Source organism: Acanthisitta chloris, unplaced genomic scaffold (assembly GCF_000695815.1).
Source record: "Acanthisitta chloris isolate BGI_N310 unplaced genomic scaffold, ASM69581v1 scaffold29482, whole genome shotgun sequence".
Classification (NCBI taxonomy): Eukaryota; Metazoa; Chordata; class Aves; order Passeriformes; family Acanthisittidae; genus Acanthisitta; species Acanthisitta chloris.
In genome coordinates, this window is record NW_008660326.1 from 19,425 (window position 1) to 31,812 (window position 12,388).

At 42.2% G+C, this 12,388-nt stretch overlaps 1 protein-coding gene across 1 annotated transcript; it reads right to left on the minus strand.

Moving 5' to 3' along the window:
* Positions 1–1,229: 1,229 nt before the first annotated feature.
* Positions 1,230–11,348, minus strand: ZNF207 (zinc finger protein 207). The gene is made up of 11 exons (XM_009069785.1): positions 11,227–11,348; positions 10,854–10,992; positions 10,289–10,456; positions 9,563–9,638; positions 9,025–9,072; positions 6,963–7,033; positions 5,625–5,785; positions 3,327–3,569; positions 2,469–2,631; positions 2,118–2,300; positions 1,230–1,893 (listed from the first exon to the last, which is right to left on the minus strand). The coding sequence occupies exons 1-10, from the start codon at positions 11,230–11,232 to the stop codon at positions 2,140–2,142; spliced, it is 1,236 nt and encodes a 411-aa protein (XP_009068033.1). The 5' UTR covers positions 11,233–11,348; the 3' UTR covers positions 1,230–1,893; positions 2,118–2,139.
* Between the last annotated feature and the right edge of the window lie 1,040 nt (positions 11,349–12,388).

Genomic DNA, 12,388 nt, shown 5'->3' on the forward strand with positions numbered 1-12,388 from the left:
CTAAACAAAACAGTTGTATCTGTTAAGACTTATGTATAAAGCAAGGTGAAGAGCCAACAAGATCAAGGCCCACTCAGCACATCTGCAAGCCAAACACTGCACATCTGACAGGTGATTAGCAGATACCAGTGATTAGAGAGAACTGCTTCTCAACAGAGGCTTGGAGTTATGGTCTTAAAACTGCTAAACACTTTGGAAAAAGTGCCTGGCAATTCTTGATGGTCAAACTACGGCCATTTGGCTGTATTCAGATTGCACTGGATGCTCCAATTGCTTTTATGAGCCATTCCTCAACCCCAGGTCAGCAGCTGAGACACAACGTAGGATTTCAGCTGCACTGCATTTTTGCACTGTTAAGAGACAGTACAGAATAAAGCCACACAAAGTCCTTAAGTGCAGCTAAAAAATCCCAAGACTTAAAAAAACTCAATGCTTGGTATTATAATTGTGGAAAAACCTCCATCTACAAAAACATCTATGCAACACAGTGACACAAAAATGCTGATAATCTTTCTAACCTACTCTGAAAGCAGAGATATCCCCATAAACTAAATTGCACAGATAAGGCTTGAGGCTGGAACATGTATTTAAAGTTGACCTGCAAAAGAAAAAATTCACCACTCCTTTTATCCCCCTGTTGTGAAGAGGCCAGAGAAGCTCTCACTTCCCTCCAAAAAGTCTCCTGCACTCTCATTCTCATCAGAAGTACAGCACATAACACAGGACGTCAGACACTCAGAATTACAACCCTGACAGCGAATTAGCACTCTAAATGGTAAATGACTAATTCATAAGGGAAGACCTCTCTTGGGTGAAAAGGTCTCTTACACCAGACACTTTGACTGACTGACTGACTCAAGAAACTAACTCAGCCAACATCTCATCGTAGCACACAACAGATGGTTACAGATGGTTCTTTAGAGACTGACAAGACCCAAAATTCTGAACCTTTAAAGTAAAAATACAGCATGGAACACATTCCCCTTGCCCACTCTGCCTCTTTTATCCACCAAGGTCAAGCTACTTTTTCTCTTTTGCAGGTCAACTTCAATACATTAACTGGAAGTCACTCACCCATGTGACATGCACCTAAGCTTCTAGAAATCTTCACCTAAAAGGCTCCTGAAATTCATATGCATTTGCACATTCAAAAGGGTCAAAGAGTAAACTAACAGGACACACCTGGCACTAGGATGTATCTTAGAGCACTTCCACATCCTAGAAGTAAGTGCCAGGACTAGAAATCATTTAAAATTTATTGAGGACAAGAAAGCACAAATAAAGAAACATATGCGTTAAGAGAAGTTACAACCAAGAGTTAGCATGTGCCTCCTGCAGCCTCAGTTTTGAGGAGTCAGTTAATAAGTGTACAGGTCTTTGTCTACTCAGACATACAGCTAAGGAGTGACTGAATTTTAGCACAAGGAATTCAGATTTTATCAAAACAGCACCAATAATGGTGTTCATGACACCAATGGCTACCATGGCATGCATCTGTACAAACCTTTCAGGCAGTTGTCCACAGCTGGTCATGAATAAAAAGGCATATAAATTTTTATCTTCTTTTATTACAATGAAGTTTATAACGGTACAGAAAAGTCACATGACCTTAGTGGGTCAGTTTACTTAAACCCTGAAACAGGAGGAACTCTAAATACATTAAATATTGTTACAAGTTCAGACTTTAATGTACAAGCAGTTGGGAACAGTTACAGCCCTCACCAAACTATGTTGGGGACGTGAAGTCCAACAGCACCTGAAGTGCTGTGAAGGCATCATTTCACAAAGAGCAACGTAACGTTACAGAACTTGCCTTTAGGGTGGTATGTTCATGTAATTCCAGCGCCTTCACAATTTAACGAACCATATTTACTATACTTCACTTCTAAAAACCTAGATGAAACATGAAAAAGAAGCCATACAGTATAAATTGCAACATCAGGAAAAGTTCCTGTCATTATTCCAAATAATTTTTCCCATGTAAAATAAGAATGTCCAATAGCTCCTTGCATGTGGGAAGATACTTTTTTTTTTTTTTAAAGTCACAATGAAGCCTTAATTGACGGAAGCTCTGCTATATTAACAGCACAAGATGAGAAAAGGTTTAATCTCCAAACCTATTGGGTGTGAGCAGTAGCATCAGTAGCGGCCACCTTGGGACATGACGGGGGGTCTCATGGCCATCGGCGGGCGCGGAGGTCCACTCTGGTACGGGGGCACCATGGGCGGGCCCTGCCCGTACGGAGGCATTGCCCCAGGAAGGTATCCTGGCATGCCCTGGTGATGAGCACCATACTGACCTATAAACAGAACATTTCAGATGCAAACAACATTTATTTTTTTTTCAATAACGAGCAGAAGCTGTATTTTGTGAAAAGCTCCAACCCCTCCCTGCCAGTATAAACGCCAGCACGTTTTGAAACGGTTTATAGCAAAACCAAGAAAAGCAAGCTGGGAAATAGGATTACCATGAGGTGGCATGGGAGGTCTCATTCCTTGCTGCTGTGGAGGAATTCCTGGCTGTGGTGGCATCATACCTCCAATTGGTCCAACTGGTGGATTCCCCAAGGAAGCCTGTCCCGGCCGCGGAAGATTGCGCTGATATTTAGGCAACTGTGCCCTTCTCTCTTCCTACAAGCAGAGCAGACAACCACAACACACTGTAAGCCTAAAACTCACCAGGAGGAAAGTCAACAAAAGTGCAACAAAGCAGATTACAGTTACTGAAGTATTTTAACTACCTTAAAAATTCAAAGACTACAGTAACATCACACAGTGGCACTAGGATTGTCCCCCTGCCTGCAAAGTTAATTAATACTGCCCAATCAAGCATTCTGCACACAACTCCTCCTCCCCCAGCTGAACAAACCTTTTTCTCTTAACAAGCTGAGATAAAACAGCCAAACCCAAATCTAAAGACATCTGAACTGAAATGAAGGTTTCTATGTTCGTCAGTTCCCCTTTTCTGACTGCTGTAATAGCATCAAACCCACCCCAAACTGTTCGGTCCTTTGTTCTGCACTCATTGCCTACATCTACTTAACTCTGAGCTTCAGTCACGCAGAAAAAGTCTAAATTCTATTGTGGGTTGAGCGACTTCCTACCACCAACTAAAACAAGGCTCAGAACTGCAGCAAGGTGACTGCAATCTGCCAGTGCTCACTCTGCAGTCCAAGGAGTTCTCTCAGCCACATTAATCCTGCACAGTTTGCACTCTCACTGTTATTAAAACACACAATGCAGAGCACAGAAGAAATTCCATTTCATCAGCCATATCAGCACAAACTGCATTTTTTCAGTAAGACAATGAAAACATTTTAACTTACCAGTGATATATCCTCATCTGGATGGATCAACTTACTGGTTGCACTGGTTGTTGTGAGGGTAGCAGGCTTACTTGTTATGGATGTGGCTGGTTTGGCTGCAGTGCTGTTGGTGGTGCTAGTGGTTGAGGCTGTAGACTGTGTGTATGCAGGGAATGTAGGTTTTGGGGGCTCCGTTGTTGTCGCAGGTGTAGAATTCAAAGGTTTGAAATCAGTACCAACTGGCCCTGGCACAGCTGCTGCAGCCTGTGAAACACAGAGATGGCTCAGTATTTATTTCTCAAAGCACAAGAAAAACTTAAATGATGCCTGTCAGACCTCTGAAACCTTCCAGTGAGATATGTAATTACAACAAGCTCAACAAAAGTAAAGTTCAGCCTTATGGCATACTAGAGCAACTGAAAACAAGACAAAATAAAACCCAGTATACACACACACACACTGGAAAGGCTAAAATTTGCAGGACAAAAGCCACAACTAGAAAAAAGGAACAGTAAAAAAAAAAACCCACAACAAAATCCCACCCCACTATCAAAACTTTTATCTTAAACACTGAATTTAGTAAATGGGTAAATCTTTCCTGAACCACTGTTTTATTAAGAGCCACTAAGCATAAACTCATGGTTCTCTCACTAAATTATAATCAAACTTTAGCAACCATTAGTTTAGAGTACAGCTCCAAGTGTTAGTATTCATTAAAATTAGGTGTTTAAGGAATGTTTTCATCAAACACTTAAAGCTCAATTCTGTCAGGGCTTTTAAGCCTTCTCTCTACCAGAACACTGCAGTATTTCCACAAAGTACTGTGTCTCTCTACAGAGCTTTAACCTCATTTGTGAATCAAGAATCAATGGAAGCAGCTATAAAATCCACTACGAATTCCAGCATTTCATTTTTCCTACTTTTTTCTTAAAGAAAAACTGTAAGTCTGCTTTACAAAGCTTCCTTTGAAAACAAGCTTTAGGTATGAGAATGCTTTCGGTTCTAGTCACTGTGTATTTACAATTACCTGAACTTCAAAACCCCCAAAAATTGAACATCTTGCACATAATGCAAACAAAAACTCCCTACATTACGAGGTACCATATTAAACAACATAAACTAAAAAGCCTTCACCATGCATCAAGCTAACCACTGCCCACTAAAATGCATTTAACTGCTTTCATGCCTTTTTAACCCTTTAGAACCAAGACGTAACATTTCATTCTGTCACACTAAGAGAAATTGGGCACTTTGAAATGCTTATTTCTAGCAAGATGCAACTCACAATCAAGGACTCTGCAGTTTTAGCAGCTAAACATAATCAGGAAGATATGAGAAACGATCTGAAGATGTTTAGTCCATTTTAGGTTTTAGAGAACGGTCCAAAGGGTTAAGTTGCAAAGCAATTTGTTTTTAACTGAGACTTCCTGCGTACTTGTGCTGTGCTAGGAAACAGAGCGTTAGAAGATGCTGACAGACTTTCTGAATTGGAGGAAGCTGCACTTGAGCTTGTGACAGGTGTCCCCATCTGTAGCATAAAAGAAAGGAAACAGTGAAAAGTCTCCAAACAAATGGGTGGAAAGTATCCAGATGAAAGGATTTCTTACACTAAGCCCTTTCTTACGAAAGGACTGTGGTTTTGTAAACAAGTATCTTCCCTGCAGAAGTCCAAAATGCAAACAGTACACTCTGAAGGTTTCTGCAACATACTTGAAAGCAAGTGAAACCTTCAGGACTTACAAGTGCACTCACAGGAAGAGGTCACAAGCCACTAACAAATCCCCACTTCCCTCCCCAAAACATTTCAATGAATTTTTACTACACTAACTTACTCCTGAACTTTTTGAAGTAAAAGACCTAACTCAGGCAACGTTTAACCAGTTTAACAAGACTACAGAATAAATCAGTCCATCTATTGGCACAGAGCCCGTAAGGAGAAAGCTGAGAACAGGTCAAGACTTGTAATTTGGACATCTTAGCTAGAGTTCTATGCAATCAGTTTCCTGTAGCTGCCACATCCCTTCACCCACCCCAGGCACCCCTATGAATGACAAACTAAAGGCATCAAACAAAGCATTTTGCCTACTCCTTTCTTCCCCAGGTGCTTACAGAACTTGTCTGCTTTCACAGCTGGTGTAAGACAAACAAAAGAATCTTTAAAAATTCATTCGAGCACTACACTGAATTAAACTTAATAATCAGCCCAAGCAATAAATTTAACCAGTCATTTCTTGGGCCTCCTCAATAATGAACAGCTGCTGTTGATACAGCAGCAATCTGAAGGATGTAAGAGGAGATTCCAGCTCTGAGGTACCTTACCTGCCCTGCACTGGGGAAGAGTGGCTTGGTAACTGGAGGCTGGGGGGTGGGTGCTGTTGCAGCTGGAGCTGGAGGCCTGTTGAGAATGCCTGGAGCTGTGACAGGCTGTGCTTGTGTCATTGGAGGCATGCCAGGCCGAGGCCCCACGGGCGGAGGCATACCTGCAAACCACGAAGAATTGCCAACAGGTCAGGCTCCAGGAGGTACAAATATCCCTTCAGAGGACTCTGTTTACAGTGTTCCTCACAACAAAGTTCCCACAAGATGTATTTTTAAAGCAACAGTAAAATAAATCATGACAAATGGCAGCAGTCACCAATCCCCATGCACAGGTAGCAACCTCAAACACATCAGAGCAACGCCGAATAAAGTCATTTTCTACTAAAGCTTCAGTAATGAAAAGTTTCTGCTCTCATTAAGCCACTGCAATTAATGCAGTAACTGTTCCCAATACACTGTGCCAACACTGCCAACAGACACAGCCATTATTGTGAATGGCACCAGAACTGAGACACCATGGGCTTTACTGGAGTCTTTAGCACAGTGGACAGGGACACAAGGCTCCTTGTCACCCCCACACAGGCACTTGGTGTGGGGGCTCTAGCAGAGGGTCAGGTGAGCAGTTAACAGCTCACAAGGGTTCCAAGCAAACCAGCAGAGCTCAGGTGATTACAACACAGCTGCTGGTCAGGTGGAACACCCTGACAACTTCAGGCTGCTTAAGAGCTGCATAAGCTCAAGAAACATCTCTTTTAGCTATGCTAAGACACCAAAATATCAGTTAAGTTTCTTCACACAGCACCTCATCAGTTGGGTAAATCACCAACATTATTCTTCGCTTTCTACATTTTCAACCATTACAATTTTCCAGCTGCAACCACAGATATTTAAAAAAAAAGGATGAAGAGACACACTAGGCAACACAACAGCCAAAGGAAATGCAATAAGAAAACTATATTCTACTTTTTACTTTAGCAATGGTATAAAACTCGTTAACTATAAGCAAAAGCCATAAATCAACCACCTCTGCACAGGAGTGGCTTTTTTGGGTAAGCCACAACAAGAAAGTGGTGTAAGTCTGTATGTTCACTGGCAGAGATAAGACACAAGAAAGAAAATGTCCTTGATTTAGGATAACACAACTTAGCAGAAACCAAAACATCAGTGTGCTATCAACAGTATTATCACTCTGAATCCAAACACTGCACTACACTAGCTACTGAGAAAATTAACTCCATCCCAGCTAAAACCAGCACAATATAAATCCTAATTATTAGTGGAAATAAATAAATATAATTTAACTCTCACCATAGTACGAGTTGGACAACCCTGACCTACCTGGTGGCATACCAGGCATAAGAGGTGGTATTCCAGGCCCAGGAGGCATCATTCCACCCATTGGCATCATCCTATTGAACAGAAAATGAGCACCAGTGTGAACACTCATTATAAACTGTTAAGACAACTGGCACATACCTGTATTAGGTAAAAAATCATGGTAAATAACTTCAAGAAGTTCCCAACAGTGGCAAAGCAAAACCATCTGACTCCACAAGGAAAAAAACCCGACACCCAAAAACCCCAAGAAAATCCCAAACACTTTTTATTTGAACTTTAATTTCTCAAGCTTTCAATTCTGTTATGAGACTTCCAGAACTGGTGTCTCTCTTGAAATCTATTTCAGGCTACTAGTTGCAACAGAGTGTTCCAAGAACCTGATCCCAGTACACTCAGGAAGTGTCAAAGTGGGAGAAACAGCTCTCTGCAATCACACTGCAATCATTGTACATCTGCTCTTACTCCTCTGACACCATGAGTGAATGGCAGTCGAACCATCCACAAAATATTGGTAACAGCAGAGCAGAGCCCACAGGGTAAGAAAGCTTTGGAGTGTCAATTACAGTAAATACTCCACATCCTGATTAAAAATGGGAATTTGTATTTATTTATGGTAATATGAGAAATCCTCATTATAATATATTTGCTTCTCCGTATTAAAAATGGGTTTGGGTTTTTTTCCTTGCCACTGATACCTGGAGAAAAAGGTGGTCTGTATTTCCTAACAGATAGCTGCACCTCAGTGACTCCTTTTACCTTTATCTACTAACCCACATTCCCCATCTAAACATACAAACAACCCTTAATATAAGCACATTCCTCTTGCACAAGGCTGCAATTCCATTAAGAAAAAGTCAGCTATCTACAACTCTTACGCGCTGTTCAACTGGGAAGCTACAGATAAACACGTATCATTGCTTTACAGGGAACAAACCAAGTGCAGCTTAAGTTTGCTTAAGTTTTTCCAGACACTCGAAGATGGATTAGGGAAACAAGATGAAGGAATGGTTATAACTTTAGTGAGCAAGACAAGCAGATACGTAGCAGCCAAGTACACACCTACACCCCACCAAGAAGCAGTTTGTGTCTGTGTGACAGTCAAGACACCTTCACCACTGCTGTTCCAGTGACCACCGTGAGCAGGTGAGCACTCATTCTGCAAAGCCACTCAGGTTCTATTCTCTGCTCAGCCACCACTGCTACACAGGCAACAACCCACGCAGCAGCAGTGACTGGGAACACAGGCCCACAGCCCCTTCTGGGGTGAAAGGTTGGAGCAGACAAAGTCAGTCTTGCCACACATTAAACACTAAAAGAGAAATGCTGGATGCTCAGTGCCTGCTGACTTCCTGAGAAACTGAGGGACAGTGCCACAGCTCGTGTCACACTAGAAACAAAGTGACTTCCTGGGTTCTAGTTCTTTGCTCACAACTAAAGATAATCAGGTGAAGTAAGCAAAAAATTAGATCAGAATAGGTAAAAGCATAATGCACCACCACACTCTCCCAATGGAAGTGAAATTTTGCCAGATAACATTACATTCCCCTGAAGCTGACAGAGTTTAATGAGGACCATGCCCCAGAAAACCTGATTAAATTCTGTTCAGTTTCCACCCAGAGAAGCTACAGCCACGATGAGCATCCACACCATGTCTGACTGTGACATGACTTTCAAATTCAAAGACTGATAAACAGATATTTATGTCTCAAAAGACAACAACCTTTCACCTCAGTGAACTTTACAGCTCAAAACCAGAGTTCCTGCAGTATCTCCTGCAGTGTACAGGATTGAGCACGTGTGCTCTGGTTCAAAAACAGGTTCTGAGCTCCTAAGAGTCTATTTTGTTACTATTTTGCAGAATGCATTTCACATAACAGTTCTGTAAGATTCACTTAAAGCATAAAACCCTTCTATGATACAGTAACAAAACCTAACTAGACATTTTCCCCAAATTCTTATGCAATATTCAGAGGTTTTCAGTAAGACAATTTCAAACTTATCAAAAACATGACATAAAATGGCATAATGAATGTACCTAGAATTACATTAATGAGATGCTTACATGTTTCCACCACAAAATGACTGCATGTATTTTCTCTGTTGATGTAATCTGTGAAAATTTATGACAAAATCAAAAATCTAACTGTGAACTTCCAAACACATTGTGACAGGGTATGGTGTCAACCCCAAACAAGCATAAAAACCAACATCTTTTGCCCAAAACACAAGAGAAATATAAACTATCCAGTATTTTTTCCTGTTAGGTTGATGATTGATACCCAGATGTACAACATATGTGCAGTACACAAAGGGACAGTGACTCACAGAAGGCTCTAAACCAACACAACATAACAAACTTTCAGATTATTATACTACTACTCAGGAAAGTTACAAGAAAAGCAACATACTTGATACATAATCTCCCAGTTTGGCCGTATTTAAAATGTTGGTTTACAGCCATCCAGTTTTTTAGTTAGTCTTAATAGTAAGGCTACAAAGTTCACAACTCCCTATACACATTTTTACTAGCTTTACTTTTCTGCGACAATTTAAAATGCACAATATGAAAATGCAATAATTAAGTCTTTCTTGCTACTCACCCAGGAGGCATTCCAGGCATAACTGGAGGCATTCCAGGCATCATAGGTGGAACACCTGCCATTAATGGTGGTATACCTTCAAAGAGAAGCACACTGTTAACAAACCTGACAGAACAGAGTTGCTAACAAATCTCATCTAATGACTTCAGATGGATAAATGATGCTGTACAGGAAGGCCTCAAAAACTGGGGTATGAAAGAACATTGCTTACAAACACCACAATATAAAAGATTATCTGCAAACCTGACTTAGATTCACTGGTCTCATCCTGCAAGATTTAAGTTTTCTTGGTGGTGTGCCAAGAACACACCTTCTCACAAGGAGAAGAGAGCAGTTTTTGCTCATTGATCAAAATTCTCTCCTCTTTGTGGCCTGTGTGCTCTGTCCCATGTCAGCAGTCTCTAGACACACACAGCCTTCCTGCCCTGTCCCAAAACCACCTTCCAAAGTACCACCAATATCACTGGTAAACTCCTGTTTGCAACACTAATCTGTTTCACTACCATACTCCAACCCCCACGCCAGCACTAGGCACCTCAATCTACTCCACAAAGGAAAATGTTGTGCATACAGAGAACGGGGGAAGAAAATGAAGAAACTGCTTATCTGCAGCTCACAGAACTATCCTGTGACCTCCCAGACCCAGCCTTAAAGGGCAGATTATTACCCAGCACACAGACAGCAATTTGTGTAACTGCTGCTCAGCTTTTCAGCACACTCTCTCACCTGGAGGCATCCCTGGTGCACCTGGCACAGGAGGCAAACCTGGCTGTGCCATGGGGGGAATGTACCCCTGCTGGGGCTGAACTTGCTGGGGCTGAAATGATGTTGAAGCTGCAGATTCATCATCTTCATACTCATCAGAATCATCCTGTTGTTTCTTTTTCTGGCTCTCTGCAGACAGTACAAAGGATATGGTCAAACCACACAAATGATATTCTATGAAGTTGACTCCATCTGGGCTATGCTAGTTAGAGCAAATACAGTACAATTCAAATCTCATCAGTGTTCAAAAACTGTCAGAATTACAAAGCGGGTCATGACCTTCACCTTCAGAGGGGTCTGCAAAGAGATCTAAGTGCTTGGGAATCATCAGGGTAGTTTTACCTCTGGCCTTACCCTCCCAAGTAAAATCCCCATGCCCATATTCATTAGGTAATTCACTTCTGAACAGGTCAGGAACAATCCCTCTTAACCTCCCACATGACCAGCAAGTGCCTGGAGCTGCCATTAGGGAATTAAAGCCAAGGAACAGAGCAGAGAACACATCACCAGCCAAATTACACCTTACCCTGAGTTTTTTGTTCAAGTAACCTCCTCCTTTCCTCCATGTCTTTCTCTGGAATGCCCTCCATGCCATAGATTTCCAGTTCGATGTCTGTTCTTCCAGGAATAGCATTAGGAACAGCATCTATTGTTTCTTTATGTACCTGAGGGAAAGCAAGCAAACAAATCCTGCTGACCACGATTCAGAAAACCAACACAATTCCTGCACTCCCCCCCCAGAACAGCTCTCTGCTGCACACTGTCCCTCTGATGCTGACACAGCACCTGGCAGTGACCACCCCTGCCCTCTGCCCAGCACTTCTGAGAGACCCCCAGCCCCCCACCTTCAGGCCACTATTCATCCCACGTTTGGATCATGAAACTCCAAGGCTCCTTACCTGCATGCAATGTATAGCTAAACCAGGTCCTGTGTACAGCTTCTTATGACATATATGGCATTTAAAGTGCTTTGCTTTCTGATGCTGTATAAGGATTTTTTCATCATCAAAATCCCTGTTACAATACCTGTTGGAGACTGTTAAGGAAACATTTGATCCTCAAAGTGACCTTGTGGATAAAACCGAACTAATTATCACCAGGGTGATTTTTCCTAAAGGAAAAGCACAGGAAGCACCTCTGAGCATTCAGAGTGTGACAGATGTTCCACAGATGTCTGACACCAAACCACCCCCATGTGACCCAGCATTCCCTCTGCAGGCAGGTACAACACTGGGAAGGTGTGAGCAGAATCACCATGTTATTCCACATCCTTTGACATAGGCTTCTCAAGTTCTACTCATTTTTAAGTGGACTCATGCCTTCTCTGCATAGCTGTGGGTTAAAATGAAGTTGGTAAAGCGTTAGAGGAGAAATAAGACTTGAGGTCAGCAAAAGGGAAGTGATGCTGAAGACTCAGAAGTGCCTCTTTAGTAACAAGTATCAGTAATTAACAGACATAATAGAGAACAAAGGTTTTAGTTAGAAATCCCTCTCAGTTACTCAGTTATCAGTTATTGTGACACTACACAATCTACTGCACTCATTAAAGAATTCTCTGCTTCTAGACAGAAATGTTTTTAGCAAAGAACTTTCTGGGCATGTGAGTAACACAGGAGGTAAAAACTGCATTTCCTTTCCCCAGGTCTGCACTGATACCTCAGCAAATCTTTGCTGTTACCACACTGTGTCCCTCTCCCCACCCAACCCTGAGCCTCAACCAGAGGCACAGATGACTTCTAACTCGAAATGGTGAATTAGCTCAGAGCACCTCGTTTTAGTCAACGAGATTGGGTAGAAACGTTTCGGGGAGAGAAAAGGTCAGTGCGATCGCCCCACACAGGGACCAGATTCTGGAGGAGGGAACAAAAACCCACTGGCGCTTCTGGACACAGATAAATTACTCTGTGGTGCAGCAGTTGCAATTTAAAGCTCCCACACACAAAGAAAAGTTCCCAGAAACTCTCTTCGAACCGCGTCCGCCCCGTGGACTGAATAGGTGTGTGAGGCGCGAGGTTTTCTCCCTTCAGCACCTCTCCCGCGGGGGATGAGCTCTGACCCCTT